We start from the raw sequence: 22,472 nt of genomic DNA, 5'->3' as shown, positions 1-22,472 counted from the left end.
CCTGTACAGTGTCACGTTTTGTACAGGGTGCAGAGCAACGGTACCATCGTCATGGAGAAAGGTGTGCCTAGCAACAGCGACAAAGAAAAGTACACTTTCAGTGTCGAGGTGGTAGACAATGTCAGGAAAGAAAAGGTCGTCGCGACCGTCTCCGTTGTTGTGAACGACCTCAGCGACGAGGCCGTCCGATCTTCTGGCGCCGTACGTCTCCAAGGTAACCGATAGTCAAGGTGCAGATGGACATACACAAAGATCTATTATCTGGTGAACTAAATGGATTTAAACCTTAGCTTTGGCGCGATTATAGTGGGACACGTTTATGATGCTGTGCTTAGAAGTGGTGTCTTATGTACTGCACAGAAATATTGAATTAAATAATAGTTTAATTTAATTTTTGTATTTGTTTTGGGGGAATGCCGACACAAATCACTTAAAAGGGACGAGTATTTCCACTGTAGGTTATTCATTTTCAATAAGGGTATTTTTGTGTAGACAAAAAAAAATCTGTTCTTACATTTAAAATGTATTGTCTTTGAGATCAGTCATTGCCATATGCCTTTTATTAACCAATAAACTATTTCCATTAACTCTCCTGTAATATAAAGTGTCATTGGTAAGTTAAGAGTGGCGTGCTGGAGTCTACTGGTTAAAATAACTCGCTTCGGTTCAGATTTTGTCTAGGGACACATATAGGTGACACCTGTCTAGGGTTTTCTTCGGGTATTCCGGTTTACCCCCTTCCTCTCTCTTCATGGTGAAAGTATTTTTCCGACAAACCAACTAACTAGTCCTTAGTGTAATTGTTTGTAACCATGGCAACAAGACAATTTGTTTTTTATCTCGTTCCAGGAATCTCTGCCGAGGATTTCATCAAGCGACCGCCGCTGGACGCCAGCACGTACGGCGAGAGTCCCTACGACAAGTTCCGGAAGTTGTTGGCAGCGAAGCTGGGCACGGCGCTGGAAAACGTTCTGATCATCAGCGTGCAGGACGTGGAGGGCGGTGACTACACCGACGTACGCTACACGGCTCACGGCTCGCCCTACTACCAGTCCTCGCAGACCGACAGCCTGGTCGTCAACAACCTGCAAGAGGTAAAGGCCGCACAGTACCTTTGTCCATGACATCCTCTTATTTATCATCTCTGGTATCATTGCTTTATATTAAAGTGACGACGTCTCGAAATCACGTGGGGAGTTGAGGAATTAAAGTCTTCTGTTTAGGTTTGCGATATCGGCTTTCTGTTCATTTACAAAACTTATACTGTTCATGTCTGTTTCTGTCAGTTTGAGAATACTGCTGGTGTCAGCATTAGCCAAGTACCCATTGACATGTGCGCTCAAGAGATTTTTGAAGGCGGGTGCTACAACTACCTCGATATCACCGGCCGCCCCGCAATGGTCAATGCCAACGGAACGTCGTTCGTGGGGGTCGAGGCCTTTGTCAGGGCGAGGGAAGGGTGCCGTGCAAAGGACTTTCCTGACCCTGTGGAATGTTCTGGAAACTACTGTTACAACGGCGGAACGTGCCAAAAAGATGACTTCGGAGTTCTGTCGTAAGTACCCGTTTTCCTTTAAAAAAAATGGATAGGTTGGTCTGCTGAGAGGACTAACGTTTTTACACACAGATTTCTTTGGATATTCAGGTTTGAAGAGGACGCTTATGAAAGAGATAGAAGCCTTACTAACAGTGCAGCGGTTCGGGACACAAAGAAAACAGCTTATAAATGGCAGATGGTTATGGCCATAGAACAGGGGAATGGGCTTATTAAAATCAGTCTTTAAAGACATCACGATTTCTGAGCTTCTGATAATTTTTTCGAGGGTAATAGTAAAAACAAGAACGTTATGCCTCGTGACTGTGCAGGTGCCTGTGTTTGTCCGGATATGATGGCCCGCGCTGTCAGCAGTTGCGGCACAGCTTCGACGGCAAGTCATACGCGATGTACCCGACTTTGGAGCAGTGCGAGGACGGCCAAACCTCTATCGAGTTCATCACTACTCAGGTATTGTACATACCAGAACAAGAGTGGATGAGTGCGAAAAGATTTATAAGCTTAAGCTTTTACTTTGTCTATTAACTTCTTTTTCTTCTTAGACTTTGAAGCCAGTGTAATCTAATCGTGTTCATCTTTCTCACTACACATCGTTAGTTCTTTTTAACTTTTATACATGCGCAACATGGACATCCAGAACGCAGTCTTCTGTAACTTTTTCTTCGTGTTTGCAGTCGGATGGTCTCCTTCTCTACAACGGACCCAAGGTCACACCTCCTGCAGACCAGCCACCTGACTTCATCTCTCTGGAGCTGCGGGGCGGCTTTCCTGTCTTGATGATCGACCACGGGTCAGGCTCCACAACCTTGACCGTCGACGGGAAAAATGCGAACGGAAATGCTGTCATAAGCACCCTGGCAGACGGCAAGTGGCACCGCATCGATATCATCCGAACTGGCAAGGTTAGTGTTTACTTCACTCATTGCTGGATTTTTATATTGCAAGAAACGGGGTAGGCAAAGGGTAAGTGGGAAAAATGGTGAGAATTGACACCTATGAGTAGACCCTTAGTGAGCAAAGTTAGTGACGATCATTGAAACACAGCTAACAATAATATCTCTCTTGCTGCAGACTCTCCACCGACGATCAGCGATTGAAAAGTGTTTTAATTTGATTACTGCAAAGTGGAAACTGATGCCAGATGTGCTTTCGCTTCCATCGATTCAGTTGTCATATTCCAAGAATGTAGTATTGTAAAAATCAACTTAAAAGGATTTTTTCAAGAAAATAAAGACGTGATCAGCTGGTAGAGGATCATGAAGGGAAGATCCCTGCTTGGTGTCGACACAACAGTGTTTCTTTCTGTCTGCAGCACGTGGAGATGATTGTTGATTTCTGCGAGATCGCTGCCGCGAAGAGCGGGGGCGGTACTTTAGACGACCGCCCTTGTCGAGCAACAGGCAACACCCCGGGTACCTACTCATTCCTAAACGTGGGTACTTTGCTTCAGGTAGGTGGAAGACAACCGTCTACTACCTACCCACGAAACGTAGTGGGTACAGGGTTTAACGGCTGCGTGCGTAACCTGCGACATAACAGTAAGGTGAGCATTAATTGTTAATGTTTCGTTGTAGGATTCAGAAGGATTTTTAAGATAAAATGTTGAGGTATTTCGAAAGCTGTATCTCGCATAGAATGCTTCTACAGGCACACATAAATATTTGACTGGTTTGTGAACAGTTCTTTGCATTTTTGAAGTATTAGCAGTACCTTTTAATGTCTTTTGGCATCTTTAATACTTTATAGATGCCTTATATTTGCCAGACTCTAAATATTTTCATAGGCATAAAAATATCCTGTTTCTAACACTTGCAAAAGGGATCAGATAAGCTGTATGTGTTTATCAGCTGCACGACCAGTGGTTTTTTTATTTTTCAGCTGTATGACCTATATTACAAAGAAATCGCAGGCGTCTCTTCTGGCCAGAACGGCTGCCCACGAGAGGATGAAATATGTCGGTGCCACCTGTGGTGATAATGGTGTTTGCACAGCCAGTCTTACACCTCCTCAGGCCACCTGTGTCTGCAAGCCGGGATGGAGGGGAGATCAGTGTACTACAGGTAAGACCTATCTGGGTTGGGGTTTTTTTTTTTTTTTTTTTAATTGGCCGTCCATTCATCTGCCTCTTTATCCTTAGCAACTGAAATAACATTGAGCAGACAGTTTTACTAAATATATTCTCCCTTTATTGGCAGAGCGTTCAATTAACCAATAATCATGTAATATACAGGTTGAATTGTGTACATGTATTCGTTTGCAAATATTGCTACATGCTGAACTGAAAAAAATCTTGTGGTTAGTGTAAAGGTTTGTCGATCTGAGTTTAAAAAAAAAGTCAAGTTGATGAATTTTGTAAATATGTTCTGATATTTAGCGACTACTATTCGAGACCTGGGGAAGGCGCCCACCTACCTGACGTGGACTCTGAGCTCCAGCTTGCTGACCAGCCTTCCCCTTTACAAGGTGGAGATGCAAGCCATGTTTCGCACACGTAGTAAGACCGGAGTCATCTTCGCCACCTACGGCAGAATCAGCAGCCAGTACATAGTAGTACAGGTAAATATACGTGACCAGCACATCACACTGCACGTAAACAAATGCACATCATAAGTCAGCAAATAGCCATCAGCGTATCACAGTACAGGTAAACAAACGGAGAGAGTAAAGAGCAACAAAATATTACCCTAGAGGTAATCAAACGGACACACGGTGACCAAACCACCATAAACTTCACAACTGCTTTCGTTTCAGATCCAGAACGGCACGCTGCAGGTCATCTATAACCTCGATGACATTGAGAAGACTCTGGAGCTGTCGCACGGCAATGTCAGCAATGGACAGTGGCACGTGGTCAGAGTCATGAGAAATTTGCAGCACGTGACACTCATTTTAGACGGAGGTGAAGGACGCAACTACAACTTCTCTCGGGGGAATCCCACTGGAAACTTTTCAGTGACCTTGCGAGACACCGCCACTGTAGGAGCGGTTATGAGCAGTCTTCAAGGCCAAACGGTTTATGATAGGAATCTTATTGACAGTATGTTCATTCTTGTCTTGTGTCCAATAAGTCCTTCCTTTTAATTGATTGAAAGTCGCTCTCAAAGAGAGAGAATGCGAAGAACGAAGAGGACAAAAGAGAAAGATGAAAAGGAGTGAAAGCATTTGATGTCAGCTTGAAGAGGAAGAGAGAGACATACATTTACATCATGAAACCTATATAGTTTGATTGTATGACCAATTCCAGACTACAGCAATTTAATGTCATTTTCTGACCAGTTGGTAACACGTTGACTGTCCCAATAGCTGTGACCAGTGGGTAGAGTATGTTGACTGACCGTCACACTGTAGTTAACTTTCTTTCTTTGACCAACAGCGTGCGTCCAGGACATCCGCCTCAACAATGTCGGATTCCCGATGACTCGGTCAGAGAACACAAACACAGGCCAAGTGAGTCTGACGTTAGAAATGAACGTCAAGGACGGGTGCACACGAAACGATTGTGCTAGTAACTTGTGCCCATTGGGTACCTTCTGCTACCCTCTGTGGGGAATGTCCGAATGCAGGTAGGCGAAAGAGGATCATTACCTGCTCTTGGTATTCTTCATTTATTCTGCCCTTTCTGAGATCCCATTATAACTAGCAATAGATTGTTGGACGACAATGTATCGATCACAATAGCTTTAAAGGAATTTCGCAGAATAATGAGCTTGCATGTTAACATTTTGTTTGTTTGGTCATATTTCTATATCAAACTTCGCATATTAATTTTTAGAGTTCTGCAATTTATTGAGTATACAGATTAAAGACAGAGAATTCTCCCCCACACACACACCCTTGTTTTAAACCATATACATTCAAACTCTTTCCCGACTTTTGTCTTTAACAGATAAACAAAATGTAGCTTGCCATTGGTCAGCTAATTAAAAATGCTTTGTAAAACATTTCCACAAGCATTGTTTCCGTCTTATTTAGAAAGGTGCGTATGATATCTGTATCATTAGATCATGTACCAATCATCTACACAAGAGCCAATGATAACATATTCCGTGTCAGATCACGAGCATAAGGCCTGCTTCCTCTCTGTGCCTGCAGATGTACTTCATGATATCTTTAGGTGTAAACGAACGCAAGGTTGCATGACTTTTGCGGGTCCAGGTATACCTATTTGGTTGTCTCCTTTTCTCAGGTGTAACCCAGGCACTCACTATAGTGGTAAGACATGCATGTCTGACTGCACGCCCAACCCCTGTTTCAATGACGTGCAATGCAGCATTAACAACGGAAGTGCGTTCTGCACATGCCCGCCTGAATGGTGCGGGCCTCTGTGTCAGTACTACATGACGTCCTCGATGTGCGGCGGCATTAACGATGATCAGTACGACTCTGCTGGGATCACAGCAGGAGGCATCGCCGCTATTGTCGTCTCTATCATTGCTGCATTACGTAAGTAACCCACACAGGTAGCGATTTGTTTCCACATAGTTCGTCCAAAGAACTACTTTCTTTAGCTCTAGTAATACTGTGAAAACAGTGACGTAGCTTTCGATTCTCGGCACAGCTCCAGGAGTCCACGGGATCAGCTGCAACATACGTTTACTGAATTTAGTCTAATCCATGTCTCCTACAACTAGTCGTTTCCTGTAGCTAGTCGTGATGCTGCATGAGGTCAAGGACCAGAAGTTTACTCGAGGCTAAGCTTTGAATGAGAAAGACAAGCAGACACACAGACTTACAGACACAGGAACAGACGTTGGGAAAATACAGAGGTAGAAAGTTCCATGAGAGAATACCGGTATAGCAAACGGGATTTAATTCTGTTAATACGCTGTATTGCTGGGTTAATGTTATTACGATCGTTTAATTGCCATGGATACCAGGTCATTTCTGTTTTTATTTACTCGTTACAGTCATTGTCCTGTTCGCTGTCCTCTTCTTTACTTATTGCCGAAAGAAGGAACTGGAGAAGGTCGTCTTGGAGGACGAGGATGACTATGACATCCGAGAAAATGTTATCTACTATAACGAAGAGGGTGCAGGTCAGTACTTCAAGTTTCCGTTTTCACTGTGCATTTCTTTCTGTCATTATCTTCATACTTTGCTTGACTGTGTCGCTTGTCACTAATTTCTTATTTCGGTAGTCTGTCTTATTTTTCTCTTTCTTCCTTGCCCTCGACAACAACAGAAAAAACAACAACAAAACTCGTATTTGCTTAGGTACTTTATCAGATCAAACCGTAACAAAGGGTTCCACTCAGGGCTTCTGCTTACGCAAAAAATTGCGTACAGTACGCATTAAAAGTTCGGAGGACCCCTTCAATTTTCGTCAATGGGGTCCCCTTCCAATTTGGGCGAAGAACAGGGACCCCTTAAAAATCTGAAGAAGGGGTCCCTGGGGAATTTAGCCTTAGCAGAAGCCCTGAGTTCCACCCCAAAAAGTTCGTTGCACAACATGTAGTTGACCAACCGTGGTTGATCTTACAGGCGAGGAAGACCAGAACGCCTACGATCTGGATACTCTGAGGAAACCCGTCAGAGAGCTCCAGCCCGACATCAGAAACGCTCCCTTGCGGCGAGAACCTCAGTTAGGTCGAGGTGAGATAACTTAACACTTAAATTTCTTCGATTTCTAAGTTTATCAGCGGGTGAAGGAAATTATTCTTGCCAGCCATCGGGCAGTTTTCGAGAGGAAAGGTCTTTAAGACAAAAAGTCTCGTTTCAGCCGTTCCTGGAGATCGACCAGACGTGGGTGACACCATCCACGACCGCATGAGGGACGCCGACGACGACTCCGACGCACCCCCGTACGACACAATACATGAATTTAATGTGGAAGGAGGCGGAAGTGACGCAGGCAGCCTTAGCTCATTGGCTACCAGTAGCACTGATACTAGCCAAGACTATGATTACCTGAACGACTGGGGTCCCAAGTTTGCCAAGCTTGCGGACATGTACGGCGCTGGCCAAGATGACGAGGCGTGACGAGAAGGCTGTGGGTCCTGACGATGTTGAGCAGGAGGGAGGAAGCGGGGAAGGGGAAAGGGAAAAAAACACCGACGCAGTGTTCTGTTCCTTGCGCAAAACTGATCAACGTGAAGAAAATAATATAGAGGAGTGTGTGTGTTTACGCTTGTTTGTGTGTTTGTTGACATGAATGTGTGTGGGCTAAAATGTGCCGTGAAAATGTCATAAGGAGGAAAGTCTGTCGAGCAATGAAGTGGTAGTGAAACGAGCCGTGATAATTTACAGGATGCTGAATCTTTTGAATCTGCTGTCACATGTAAACAAAGCGATGCGATGGGGGAAGTCAATAAAGTGTTAAGTGTATTACCTTACTGGTCCATCCCACTGATAGCATTGCTTTATTATTGCCACCACAAGTGATATTGTGATTGCAGGTTTTTTATATATATATAAAATTTTGATCCATTCATACCTTGTCCATGACAGCACAATGTAAATGTCGGTAACTTTCCATCCATGTTGAAACGTTCTGTTGATGGGTGGGGATAGAAAGATGATTTGGATGCAAATTTTAATTTTTTCACACAATTGACCGATTTTACCTTCGCAACAGAGATCAGTTCTCTAATGTTGAGGACTGTCCCCCGTCTGTTTTGTGATCTTAAGTTTTGGCTACTGATTCTAGGGGGGAAGGGAATGCTGTTTAAGAAACCACGTATACCACAAATCAGAAATCTACGTTCTGGCTCAGTGTATGCAAGAACGTTAAATATTTATTTTGAACAGGTCTTCAGTCTGTGGAAATTATCAAAATTATTTTAACAGTATTTTTAAGATTTATTATTATCAGTTTTGAAAATTTTAGCACCTTTATTATACTTAATAGTATTCATTTTGATAAATCTAAACAAATGACGCTTTTTTGTTGTTAAGTCGAGAAATGCAAAGAATTTCAGCTGCTCTAGTTTATGAGAACAAGTTTTAAGAGATTGATTTGAGTAGGTTCTGATTGGGACGTCACATACCTTTCTATAACTGCTAAAGGTCAAACCCCCTTTGCATCATAGTCGTTCTGATGTGTTCATGTTATCTACGTATAGTTTTATAATTTTTCAGTTTGGTGATTATATTTGTAGTATTAATGAGAGTGGTTTTTTCCTCTTCAGTGTATTTCCTTGTGCGTTTTTTCATTTTTTTTTTTTTTTTCTTTTCGGCTTGCAAAAATGTGATTAAAGTATGAAAATATTTTCTGTAAAATTATGCAAAGCATCCTCTACATGCCATAATGTATTAACGATAATTTGTCAATTTTGCACGACTTGCATTTTAACCAGCTAATCGGCTGTGATGGTACATAAGACATCCATGAAAGGCAGGAGGTCTGAACAATTTACTCATAGGCATACAAACCCTAGCGAATAAACTGAAACAAACATGATCAACATTTAGTTATTTAAAATTATTTATATAGATACAAAAAGTAATTTTGTAATTATTTCACTTTTTATGTTTGGAAAGTTCTCTGCTACAAGATGATTAGTTCACAAGCTTTTCGGAGCCTTTTATTCTTCGCTGTATATTTTTATTTCCGCTTTGGGCTTTTTGTTTTAGTACTTGTTATTAAACTTGCATTTCTTTCAAAAACATATCGTACACTCATTTCTTAATGACTTTGCCTCTGCTTTGTAAATAGCCTCCTCAAAAGTCGAGTTTCGAGGTTATCACCAGTCAATATTCAACTTTCTGTATATAGTTCCGGCTATCGTTCCACAATTCCACGTACTGTATGTAATCATAAACTCGTATTTTCAGACATTGTTCAGTTCAGCTATTCTTCCCTTATCAATGTATGAATGCCCTGGAGGCTGTGTGAATGTTGCTTCAACATCTATTCCATGTTTGAAAAAGAAATCTGTGGAATAATAAGTCTGGGAATATTGTTACATATCGAAGTGCCTAAAATCAATAACGCTGAAAAGCATTTCTCTCTGTTTTGGCGGTGTTTGTACATTTTTAAAAAAAGGTGTTCATATTTAGTTGTCGAAAAATCAATCACACAGCTCGGAAGGCGTTATTATGTTCATACTATTCAGTCCGGCTTACCTAAATGGCCTTTCGAGGTGGACGCATGGTCGAATGACCGGTTAAGATGACCTTTAAGAAGTAGTGTCGTCGATGTGGCTTTCAGAAACGTCTAAAAGGGTCTTCTTAACTGGACACTCGCTACCGAATATGTGACTATGGTAATTTTTCTTTCCTGATCATCATGTAAGATGCTAACCTGAGCGACAGTATGAAAACCCTCGAAAGTAAACGGTTCAGAATTTGAAATTCAAATCTGGCGTCCTCGATCAAATTTAAACAAATTAGAGGTTTTTTTTTTTTTTTTTTTTTAAAAGTCTTTGTTCTTCTTGATTTGTGCATAAAAGACAAGCGGCCCTAACACATACTTGGTCCCTATGCCATAGAATGGTATGCTAGAAGCAAGCAGCGGTTATTAAAGAACAAGTCCCATACGCTGTAGTGTCTTTCTATTGGCCAAATCCCGCGACTGCAGGGGGCCTGTGCGATGCACTTCACAAATATTAGTAAGACGTAACATCAGATGTTGCTATTATTCTGTTGTAATACGTTACGAAAATGTTTATGATGGATCTGTACCTCAGGGTGTGATTTTTAGGTCTTTTACACTTCTCACATATCGAATTGGAAATTATTTAGTTGATATGATGTTTTACATTTTGTAATAAATTAGAACCACAGTTTTGTAGATCGTTTTCTTAAAGCAGCTGTAAAATAAAGTTTCTTTGTGACAAGAAAGATGGCATTATTGGTATTATTGCTGGCAAGGAGTAAAACACAACATACAATCAATCAAAAAAACTAAATTACGTGGAATGTGGTTGAAAGAGACGAAGGAAAGATTTGCAAACAACAGAATAATTGAGGGGTAGGGGGTTAGTTAATGGAGGTATTACAAGAGCACAAAAGCATCGCAAAACTCAAAAGCACTTTTTTCGGGTATAAATGGTTCAAGATAAAAGAAAAATCTGACAAGCTTATATCTGCTGTCTCGTTCTTCACCAGCTACTTTAATTTTAGACTGGTTTGTTATTCCCATGCGCTTGCTGGTAAACATTTTGTTCAAACTTGGACTAAAAGAACTTTGGCTTATTCTTACAAAAGACGAATTCTCTTGTACCCCTCAAGGCGAGCTGTAAGGATTTTAGTCTAGGGGCAGCCACTCCGGAGATTCTGGGGTTTCTCGCATCCTTGTGGCAGCACGAAGAGGTCTGAAACAATCTGTCAGGGAAAGAGGCTGTGCAATGGCAGGGGCACTCCCAGGGCCTCCCACGACTGCTAGCATGTCAAGGGATCCCCATACAGTAGCTTGAAGCGTTTTGACAGCATCGAGTCATCGTCTCTATCATCGTGTCGTACCTCTCCACCTCCTCCTGTCATCTCCTGGTCTTTCAAACTCTTGCTGGCTCGTTACTAAGGACTAAGTCCTAAGCCAAACTTTCATCGATTCCATCAGTTTCTCTTTTCCCTTCCTTCCTTTCAAGTTTTCCTCCCGAAGTGAGCCCGTTTGGACACTTCCGGTTAGTCACCTGAGTAATTACCTTTACGTCAATAAGTTATTGTTTACGTCAGTCAACTTCTTGCGACTGACTATTCTCTCGCGAGGATGGTTCTTTGCCGAGACTGACAGCAGAAACACCAGGGACATGACACTTCTAACAGCCGCAAGATCTTCCGAAGCCAGCAAGCGGTGCAACAGAGAATACACAAAATATTGGGGTAAGAAAGAAATTTATTATCTTCTGTTCGAATAAATTTACGCACGATTTCTCTCTCTCACACACACACACCCGCACACACACACATATGTGCAATTGCAGCTGGAAGTATTAAAGCAAAAAGTATTTAAAAAATTGTCTTCTTTTAAACATACTTTACAATTTCTCATCACGATCGACGACGGTGATGTGAATAAATGTAGCTGTGGAATCACAAATACTGAAAAGCTTTATCAGCAGAAAATAGTCATGACTACGTTGAGTGCATTTGAAACAATTCCACACGAAAGCAGAAAGAATCGGGTGTAGAGGTCCGAAGGCACGAAAGGGTTCAGAGCAAATGGCGAAGGACAATCTTTAAAAAGCTTCTAATCCTCCTTCTCCTCTCTCTTTCTTATCCTCTCTTCTTTTTGTTTTCTTTTCTTTCTTACATCTTTTCTTGTCACACATGCAGCAAATCGTATGCAACATCGCCATCATCATCGTTACCACCACAGCCTCCTCAAGCAATGACCATGATTACATCGACGTAAATGCTGAAAAAAGTGCAGGTGACCTCTCATTACCTTGAAAAGACTATCGCATCAAAGAACTATGATTGTTTCCACCTCGAGCTTTACAGTTCAAAGATCTCCCTTCTTCATTTCTCGAAAACATCGCACGATGCTGTGATCGCCATCTTCTTGCACAGCAGAGACAGTACAAAGATTTCAATGTCGACCACTTCAATCAACAACCTGCCAACTCTCCCCTCCACACACAACACACTTTACTTATAGCCTAACCCTGACTGCCCAGGCATGTGAACTTTATCTTCCTAAATTATGATTAAAAAAAACACTGAGTATTTTGTCTTCTAAAACAGTATTTTGATGATCCACTTTTTAGACGACTTGAGTGAGTTTGGTATCCGTTACAAAGTTTAATCTCTTTTTGGAATTATTTTGTCGAATTTGAACACTTCTGATGGTTAAACACGTGATATCTTGATTGTCTGACGACCTTTACGATGACCTACGAGGTCATAGGCGCCACAATTAGCGCTTGGGTCGAGTTCATTCTCGACAGAGTTCGTGCTGTACCCCTCCCCTTCCCAGCCTCTTTGCAGCTCGCAGAGGTGTTCTAGAATCTTGCGCCTGAGCAGGTGATGTTTCACAAGTACGAGCTACAACTTTGTCGAGTCTTTGGGCTTGTCTGTGTCTTTCTTGCAGCACATGCAAGCCTGGAAAAGTCGATCGTAGGGCTGGAGGCTGCGCAGCGGAAGAGGCAGAGCCTCCCATGACTGCAATCTCGCGGGGAGTACGTGAGGCTTCCAGCTCCTGATAAGGTTGACGATGACGACGAAGACGATGAGCAGAATGATGGGCGCCCCGACTCCCAGCAACAACTGTTGGATTTTACACAAAGGGGAATTAGTACTACACGGTAACATAAGTAAGCTGTCTGTGCTGTTGGCTCTTAGAACCTTTCCCTGGGTTTGGATATTGGCGTGTTTGTCTTCCGATGTTTCACAATTTTTCAGAATATTATAATACAGTTTAACCCCACTCCCATTCCAGTTATTTCTTTTGCATTACTCTAGCAAAGCACATCGGTACTCTCAGTAAATTTAGTGAAACGCCCAGTCTCACCCATTGTTTGTGCCTTGAGGAAAGCGTCAGAAAAACATAATATCCATAACACCCTCTTTAATAACATTGAGGCCTATCCACATTATATTTCTGAGTGCGAAAGTTTACTTGTATATTGATGTTGTTTCAAGTGTTTGGATCACAAAGTTACGCTTTTTTTCTGTCATAGTACATGCATCTTTAAGGTACAAATACCTAGTTTTAAAGTATTCAAGCTCTCACCTCCCAGCCAGCCAGGGAGAGGCCGAAGACTGCGAGCGGTAAGATAAAAAACATGGCGACGAGGTAGACACCCGAGAACCAGCGGTAGATGAAGACGGTGTCCCCTAGGTACTTGGCCATCTTGAGGGGTGTGCGGCGCATGAATGGTACCGGATACCATAGTACTATGCCAGAAATGTTAAAGAACAAATGGCACAAGGCGACCTGAAAAACAAAAAGAGAAGACACGATCTTTCAGTGTTGCTAAAGCTGAAATATTTTCCCGCGATCTCAATGTATATGAGTTCTCTCTTAATCTCTGTGTGTGTTTAATCAGTACCTGAAATGAGTTCCTGAAGCCTGAGGGACTCGATGCCAGAGCTGCTAGGATCCCCGTGATGGTAGTACCTATGTTTGATCCCAGGGTCAAGGTGTACATCTTGTCGACATGTATTGCACCCATCCCCACCAGCGGAGTCAGGGCCGAGGTAAATACAGAACTGCTCTGCACCAAAATTGTGAGACCAGCGCCGACCTGTCGAAAAACATAGAACACATATATCCCTTCCCTACACTTTCCTCTGGTTTGTATATTCCTACTTTCTACCTCACAGTCCTTAATCATAAAATTTCAACCTCAAAACAGTTTTCTTTTTGATTTTGTGCTAGGTGTTTTTACCTATATTTATTTCCTTAAATCCAGAAATTATTCCTGAAAACTAAAAACATTGTGTTCAATTATAATACAATTTTTTATGTGTCAGATTTTCGTGCTGGAAAATGAAGACAGTTTACAAATCTGATGTATGATGGCGATCGCTACACCAGCCTAGAACTAAACAGAAATGTTTGACCGAATTTATATTCCAAAACCAGACTCACAGCCATGAACACAAAGCCGATGAGAGTGTCAAAAGGTTCAGCGAAGCTGTAGTTGACAATCCGGCGAAGAATTTTGGCGATGGTGCCTCGTAACAACGTCGACAACAGTTTGACAACGAGAATGAGGCACACGCACAGTAAGACCAGCGAGGCAGCCAATAGGATTCCTCCTGCGGCTTCGTCACTTCCGCTCCAGTTATTAAAGATGTGCTCACCTGCAAAAAATGAGACAGATGAGAATCGGAGAGGACATGATTTTCTCGATTCTATGGTCACAAATAGGTGTTAGATAACTACCAACATCTATAGACCAGTCTGTGCTTGCTTTACCGAGACACGAAGACTCGTAGCAAAGATGGTAGGAAACAAATCACTGCTGTGCACACGTCTTAACAGCTAAATACGAAGTGTTTGAGGAAAGTTGTCTCACCTTCGGAAATGAGACTGCCGTTGACGGCGATACCCTTGGCGATGTCCCGGATCTTGGAGGAGGAGAGCTGTAGATTGAGCAATGATGCATAATTTTATTTTAAAAGAATTTAAACGTTGTTTGAAAAGAGGCAACATTAATTTCATTATCATTCCAGGATTGCTCTCCAGCACACGCGATATACACACACACACTGTCTCTGTCTCTCTTACAATACACAAACACAAGCTCACAGGGATAGAGAAAGAGGACTTGCATTCACCTAAAAATTCACCTAAAAATAAGACAAAACAAAACAAAAACTGCAAACACAAGCGCAAGCTACCTTGACAACCCTGTCTGTCAGCGGCTGAGTGATGACTTTGAGAAACTGCTGCTCTTCCGCTCCGGAACTCAGTTCCATGGACCCCACGATGGCTTTGGTCAGGTGAAACAGGTAGCCGGAGGCCCACTCCAGGGGCAGCAGGACCAGCACGGACAGCCAGTTGAACATGTCGTGCACCGTGGCGGCGGCGAAAGCTCGGCGGAAGTCCCCTCTGTCCCCGGCCTGACCCAGAGCCACGATGGTGTTGGTCACCGTTGTGCCAATGTTGGCTCCCATAATCATGAAGATGGCCAGGCGGACGTCCAGAACTGAGTGAAAGATACAAAAAGACTTAAGTTGCCACAAGATGCATTACTATTCATGACTTAAGCTCATAGATTGACATACAATACAATGAACAGTTGAAATTTTAATTAGCATTGAACTACAAGAAGTTGTTGTGGTTAAAACAATCGTTTGAAGTACAAGGGAGTTGGTTTCTGGACTGCGTAACGTTAACCGGTATCCAGATGAAGAAACAAAGAGATTCTTACTGTCTGAGGACACCATGGAGACCATGATGGAGGTGGATGTGGAGGAACTCTGCACGAGGACGGTGCACAAGATGCCCAGCATCAGACCCGCAATGGGGTTGCTGAACAGCACTGTGTTGGTCATGGCTTCACCTGCTGCCTTACCTGCAACGACCACATCAGTCGTTAAAATACGTTTCATGACTGGTCTTGTGCTACAAGATATCTCTCGAACATGGATCACAGATTTAATTTAAGCAAAGCATTTCTGGAACCCTCACTTGAAAGAAAAACTCCTTGATTTCGTTACATTTCAAGAAAATCACATTTATGATGGACACACATTGTTTTCTGTAAAAAAGACGGATCTTTGCAAAGTCCTCTCTAAAAAGGAGAGAGAATGAAATAATTTGCAAACAACGAACTTGGTCGCTTAACATTTTAAAACACTCCATAAGAACGTCAGGCGGCATTTAATGGCTGGCAGTGACCTTCCATGTAGCGGGTTAAAATGGAATTAAAAAAGAGTTTCATGCTGCTAACTTAGAGTAACCTTAATCTGAAAGTTGGTTTTATTGCCTAACGAAGGTTAGTTTAGAAACAAGGTGCAGCCTCGAGACAAGAGGAAACGTTACAAACATTGGTCTTTACTTTTGTTTCTTTCATTACTTTTTCTTTCATTCGGTCATTTTTTCTTCCTTTTTTCATGCATTTAATTACATCAGCATGTCAAAATTTAGACTTTATCGTGAAGCCATCGATTCATTATATAGATATAAGCCAGAGATGTATACTCTGATTTACTCGTGTAATTAAAAAGACCTTTTGAGAATGTAAACAGCTTGGATGTAATATTCTTGTGTAGACGTTAATACCTGCATATATGTCTACGTTAGCTGCTGTACTTGTGTGTACTTTAGCTGCATATGTGTGTTTGTTAGCAGCTGTTCTTGAGTGTGTATGTCTGTGTGTGTGCGCGCCGCTGTTTCGGGGTGTATGTAAACAGTGATACAGATACTTGTTAATAGCCTCGAACACGAGATGGAACAAGCGTCCACCGACCTCCTAGCAGTCTGAAGGCCGAACTGAGAATGTCCAGAGAGCAGATGAATGTGTACAGCAGGCCGCAGAGAAGCACCAGCTTGATCACGTGACACGTCACTCGCTGCGCGCGCTGGAGTGTGTTCAGTTCTGTGCACAGCGCAGGCACACCCACAAACAAACATGCGTACAACACACATACAGAGCCGAGGGATGACCAGCATTAGTTGGCTTGCTCAGTAACATGGTCAGTAACATGCAATATTGGCAACCACTTCTCTCACTTCACAATTTATTTTAATCTCTTTTGTTTCTCCACATCGCTTGTCGACCCACACACCAGTGCACATAAACCATTCATGGACCAGTCTAGAGACTACAATCTACTATTCATGCATGTGAAGAATTTATCAACTGTTTGAGTTCATAAATGTTTGTTACAGAGACCAAAAGCACACTTTTTTCACGATTATTTCTTTTAAACTCTTTACCTTTCCAAGGCGTGGAAGTGTCTGCTAGTTCTGGGAGAGTCCATGGATCTTCGATGGTATTTCTATTACAATTTTTGTCTCCTTTGAGTTCTCGTCAAGGCTGTCCTTGATGTCCATCTTCTGTTTCGAGATTTCGGGTACAGTGTGACCATTCAAGCTCAAGCCAACTTTGACCTTTTCTGAGACGTCAGCATCTTGACCGTTCATCGTGTGTTCGGCGTATTTGGCTGCAAATGTGCAAAGGAGGTTACCACGATAAACAAACATGTAATCTATCTAACATCGTTTTTTAAGGATGAAAAAGCGCAGTTTATATGATTACAGAAAACAATGTTAAAAATAAAAACAGAGCCAAAGACACTGAAAATCAACCTCAGTCAAAAAGAACAAGACTGTCCTGTCGCAAACACTTGGTCGAAGAAAACAAGAAGTCAGAAATTTAAATTTAAAAAAAAAACTTACTTCCGATCAAGGACATTAAAAGTCAAGATTAAAATAAAATAGCATGTGTCCTCATTAGAATACGGCAGCTGACCTATGGGTAGTAATTTGTGAAAATATGTAGAGTGTGGAGTGATATTTACACAAGACATGTGTTGACTTGACATTGCCGTTCTCATCACATGGAGTCTCGCTCATCTCAAGGTTTGTCGTCTGCTCGCCCTTTGAGGAAAGAGGAATTCATTTCAATCTATAAAAGCATTCGGGAAAAAAATATTAGCTGCTGCTAATGCTGGATAAATAAGAAGAACGCAAAAAAAATAGACATTTTACTATCGATGATATGGGGTGCTTTCGACGAAAAAAAGACGATAATTTGTTATTAAAAAAGAGGATATTTGGATGAACATCTTCAGTATCTGTGTATGTCTCGTTAATGGACAGCTTGAGCATGACGCATGCTTCAGAATGCCATTCGCAGTTTTTTTAAATGTAAATGTGAACTATTCCACACTTTCTAAATGAAATGCCACGATGAAGCAATAAAAATGTAGAACTAAGTAGCTAGCTCCACCCTAATTTAAATGGCTGTAGTTTGTTAGCAGAGTAGAGACTTTTAAACAGAATATGCAATCGTATTTCAATAGGAATTAGTTTTTGAAGCAAACTACAAATGTATGGAGTGCTCTAAAACAAAGAAAAGAAAAAAAAGATAAAGAAACATAAGTAGTTTTTTTTTACATGGATTAGCGTCTCATACAATTCGAACAATATCACAGAGCAGAAAAAGAAGGAAAGTTTGAAGAAAGTGGAATTAATATGAATATAAATATATTATATATATACATTAATATGCTGAGGGAACGAGAAAGCTAAATAAAAGTTTTGATTAATGTTTATCGTTTAAAAAAAAAGACTTTAGACACATGAGGAACAAGGTGAAGAATATTCATGACCAACATTTGTTAAAAAAATTATGATACTATATAAAAACTCATTTGAGAGAGAGAGAGAAAAAAAAATAAAACGAAAAAATTGAAAAATAAAAAATACAGCTGAAAAAATTTAAATCATATTTTTCTGCTAACATGAACAGATTAGGTAAAGGCAAACCTCCATGGCTTGTGCCGACTGGTCAGTGGAACACGAGAGGCTGTTCGTCACGAGCTCTGCACCATCCTCCTTATATGCTACAAGGGGGCACCCGGTGATTTACACTCTGCAATAAATACAATGTCTCCTATATTCGGCTCTCTCCTCCCCCTTTTTTTGCGCGCAAGTGTTTGTGAATGATCTCCAGAAACTGCTCTCACGTGGTATCATTCAGTAAATCTGCCAACAGAGACCACCAGAGCTAAACTTTCTCATATGCATAAGAATGTCAAGTACACGAGACTGTGCATAACCAGGTCTCCCATGACATCCCTCTCTCCCACTGATTGTGTGTGTGTGAGTGGGAAACATTGCCAAGCATTTGGTTTTAATCATGCTAAACACGAACACTTCATAACCACTGTCGGAACCATTTTGTACGAATGTCAACGGCAGACGATAGGAGGATGAAATGAATGAGTCATTATCATCGCCACAAAGAGTTATAAATCTGAAAAGTTTTAGGTATGATAAACCATCATTTATAAACTGAAATAAATTATCTAAAGGTGAAAAAACGTCTCGCAAAATTACACATTGAGAACATTCTGGTTTAAGGAAGGGATAATAAGTTTTGAATAAACTTAGAAATTATTTGCATATGCGTATTAATTTTACGGCTTAAAAAAAGAAGATTTTCAAGAATTGCTACATGCAGCGTAAAATAGAGAAGAATTTCATCATGTAGCTTAAAGAAAACACAAGACACAAATTTCAAATTCTGAGTTAACAAATATTTTTAACTTGAAAGTGAAAATAGAGAAAGCAGTCAAACTGGTTGAAATAGTTATATTTTTAGAATAGCTTTAGGCTCAAAAGACAGAAAGAAAGGAATACAGTCTCATATACTTCGCAACATGTTGAGGTTGTTTCTATTTCGTAGGCCGCAAATCCCTCACTGTGATCAAAGACCGTTGATATTTACTGTTCTTGTTGTGCTGACCGGCGTTGACAATGGAAGCCGACACTCTTGCTCGAACTAATGGTTGATTGGTTGGTTGGTTTATTTAGTAGGAAAGTGCTTCCACCTTACGGGGATTTCGCACTATTGGGGGAGAGGGAGAGGGGAGGAAGCCAGACTACTTAGAGAAAATCCCCGACGCCAAGCCCTGTGGACAGATGCCACATACAGAAAGTGTCCCGAGAAGAGATTTGAACCCTAAGCCGCTCGCTGCAGTGGTGACAAGCGAGTGTTTTAACCGGGTGCGCCAAACATGATTAACAGAATGAATCATTTCAAGAATTAATGAGAGGTGAGATAAATAACCTTCTCGTTCATTAACACAAGTTGAGGAAACGAACGAGAAGGTTTTTTACACCTGTATAAACTAATTCTGGAAACAAAAAAAAATTTTTTTTTTTAAAGTGTGGGGGGGGGAGAGAGAGAGAGAATCATCAATCTTTTTTTTTTTCACTTCTTTCGTGGACTGTCGTATGAGCGTCTCATAACTCGGATGAGTTATCTACCATGAGTGGTTTATCGCTCTTTGCCTGTCGTCACCACGTGGTTGTGGAAAGTTTCACTGCTGCCTGCACTTGACCTGACGCACCACTCGAGGTCGGCAGTCAGCAGTGTTGTCCCTTTGCGCAGGAGTGATTTGTCTGCCCCAGGAAGTGCAGAGACGTCCCAGTGCTCAATGGCTCATCACGAACTTATAGCCCCATGGGTTCATGAACTATATGAAGGGTGTACCGGTGACTTACAGCTTATCACGATGACCCTGGACAAAGTTATGAGCTGGGAAAAGGTGGTCGGGTAGACAACGCATAAGACGAAGAATATGATCTCTGAAACTACAGTCCGCAGTTGTCATGACTACACGGAGACTGGCACATCTTCCGCTTAGTGTATCTTAGTATGTTCTGGAATGTCTTAGTGCATCTTAGTATGCCTTCGTATGTCTTGCTGTGTCTTAGTATATCCTGGTATGTCTTAGTGTCTCTTAGTAAGTCTTCATTCAGAAGTTCATATTCACTGAATCAGAATTACCGACTTCTAAAAATCCTGCAGAGCCATGGCATAGAAGTGACTGAACAGTACAAGTGTAAGTGTGGTAACTATCTATTAGTTAAAGACATTAGTTAATATAAGTGAATCTTCTCAGGGCATGTCGTCTTGGCAGGAGAAGACTGACGAAAGACGACAGCGAGAGAATAAGACAGACTAAGGAGGTTGAGAGAGTGCGAAGAAAAGAGTGAACATAGGAAGGAGAACAAAGATTAGCCGAACCGTAACTATATATAGAGAGAGAGAAAAAAAGAAATCCAACTATTCATTGCACATGGAGACTGCAATCAACAGAACTACCACAATCAATGTAAAATAACTAACCTGATACGTTCTAGGCCCTACCTCCGTCTTTTTTTTCCCCATCCGCTGCCCACCGACCAGCTGGTATTATTCCCGAATCTTTTTTTCATTGCTAAAGTTTGTCCTCACACATGCCATGCTAAGTTCTAGTGACGTCAGAGATCAGCAAGAAGGGGGTTAAAGTAAATGAGTGTGGGCGAAAAGTTGGGGTAGGGGTGGACTAATGAATTCGCCCGTTAGAATGCTAAGTCATCACTGTAACAAATTGAATTGTTGTGGACAGTACCGGTCATATGTGTGTTTATACGACTGGAGATTTTTCAGTATACATATATTTAAAAGTGTGTTTGCAACATATACGTGTAATGTAATTTTTTTAGATACATGCTGTTTCCTTTTATTGGGATGAGAATGACTAGTGACTGCAAACATAATGGACTGCAATGTTAAATATTTTTAAAAAAGTACCTGCTTGTGCAGCCCTTGATGTCATTTCATTTTCAAGCTCCATTCTTCCAGAATGAAAAAGAAGGTAAAACCATCAGCCCCGATTTGTCACTGATAACAATAAAATCGAGTAGATAATATATCCTGTCTTTTTCAACTTACTACAGAATGTGTATTTAAGTCTGCAGTTGAGCAGATTCGCTATTTCTCGTGGGTATCACGAAAAAATATGTCAAAGGTTTTGCGCCAAGCTGTTTATCTAATTTAAACATCTGGAAAGGCTTAAGAGTGAGCTAGGGGTTACATTCAACCAAGAACATCCGTGATTCGCAAGCATGAATTGGAGGTTGTGTAGTCCTAAACGTTATTTTTAAACCAAGGAATAACTTTTTAAAGAGCACTTTAAGGAGTTTGTTCCAACTTCTTTGATCTGCTGAATTATTTCCAAAAGTAGAGTAGCACGAGGAGCGCAGCACACTAATTTTCTTTCACAAACGAGATAAGACTGGTTTACTGGGCAGCTTCGAGTTTTCATTTTAACCAAAGATTACAAATGTCATGGCAGACACTATGAAGCAGGACAAGTTGTACACTGCTCGACCTAGTGATCCACTGTATGTAGGAGAGCAGACTTCACTCATGGTCCAGGTGGGTCAAGTGGTACGAAGGCCTTAGCAAAGAGGTTGCACAGCTTCTCGACATTTTCATAAAGTGTGAGAGCGATCAGAGATTTTTATAATCTGAATATGTAACGACTGCAAGACATGACGCTTGAGAGGTGGGCGGTGCTCACCAGACCATCGCCATTCCCCAGGTACGATTTCCAACCCTTACCTCCACACTTTCGTCCCCACTCACCCTCCAAACGAAGAAATGAAGTGTCAATCGTTTGATCATAAGTTAAAGAAACGCACATAAAACAGTTACGAGCATTCTGTTAGAAAGTAAAGTGAAAGCACAGTAAAGCTATGAGGACAAATTTTCTTAAAGGACCAGTGCGGTGCAACATGTTTTTTCTCACTTGCAAAGTATTTTCAGGATGAAATGTGTGAGCGCTTATTATGTTTATGTTTTTACGCACTTAAACCAAAATTTGAGAACTGTAAGCAACATCCACCCTCCGACAAACCGAGTGTTAACTCGACTGATGGTAAAAGATGGTGGTAACAAGAAAACCTGCAAAGCACACTCTTAGACCGATACGTGGCACTCACCCACTGGTTTCACACTGCGACCGACCGCTCACCCATGTCTCACAAACAAGAAAGAAAAAAATCACAAAAATCTATAAA

At 41.4% G+C, this 22,472-nt stretch overlaps 1 protein-coding gene and 1 pseudogene across 1 annotated transcript; one reads left to right on the top strand and one right to left on the bottom strand.

The window, feature by feature from the left end:
• Nucleotides 1-10,336, top strand: part of LOC112577334 — a 37,021-nt pseudogene extending 26,685 nt beyond the window's left edge.
• A 1,028-nt stretch (nucleotides 10,337-11,364) lies between these two features.
• On the bottom strand, nucleotides 11,365-17,468 carry LOC112577333 (sodium-dependent phosphate transport protein 2B-like). Its single transcript, XM_025260388.1, has 10 exons — nucleotides 17,365-17,468; nucleotides 16,830-16,891; nucleotides 16,360-16,488; nucleotides 15,319-15,462; nucleotides 14,786-15,093; nucleotides 14,461-14,527; nucleotides 14,031-14,245; nucleotides 13,489-13,683; nucleotides 13,170-13,373; nucleotides 11,365-12,703 (listed from the first exon to the last, which is right to left on the bottom strand). Exons 1-10 carry the CDS (start codon nucleotides 17,466-17,468, stop codon nucleotides 12,482-12,484), a joined length of 1,650 nt encoding a protein of 549 aa, XP_025116173.1. The 3' UTR covers nucleotides 11,365-12,481.
• Between the last annotated feature and the right edge of the window lie 5,004 nt (nucleotides 17,469-22,472).

Source organism: Pomacea canaliculata, linkage group LG12, assembly GCF_003073045.1.
Source record: "Pomacea canaliculata isolate SZHN2017 linkage group LG12, ASM307304v1, whole genome shotgun sequence".
NCBI classification, from domain to species: domain Eukaryota; kingdom Metazoa; phylum Mollusca; class Gastropoda; order Architaenioglossa; family Ampullariidae; genus Pomacea; species Pomacea canaliculata.
This window is presented reverse-complemented; position numbering and strand designations above follow the sequence as displayed.

Coding starts and splice junctions, on each gene's coding strand:
- LOC112577333 (XM_025260388.1), bottom strand. CDS start 17,468: ATGAGCGAGACTCCATGTGATGAGAACGGCAATGTCAAGTCAACACAT. Junction 15,463..16,359: donor GGCCTTCAGACTGCTAGGAG/GTCGGTGGACGC, acceptor TGGTCGTTGCAG/GTAAGGCAGCAGGTGAAGCC. Junction 14,246..14,460: donor CGGCAGTCTCATTTCCGAAG/GTGAGACAACTT, acceptor CATTTTTTGCAG/GTGAGCACATCTTTAATAAC.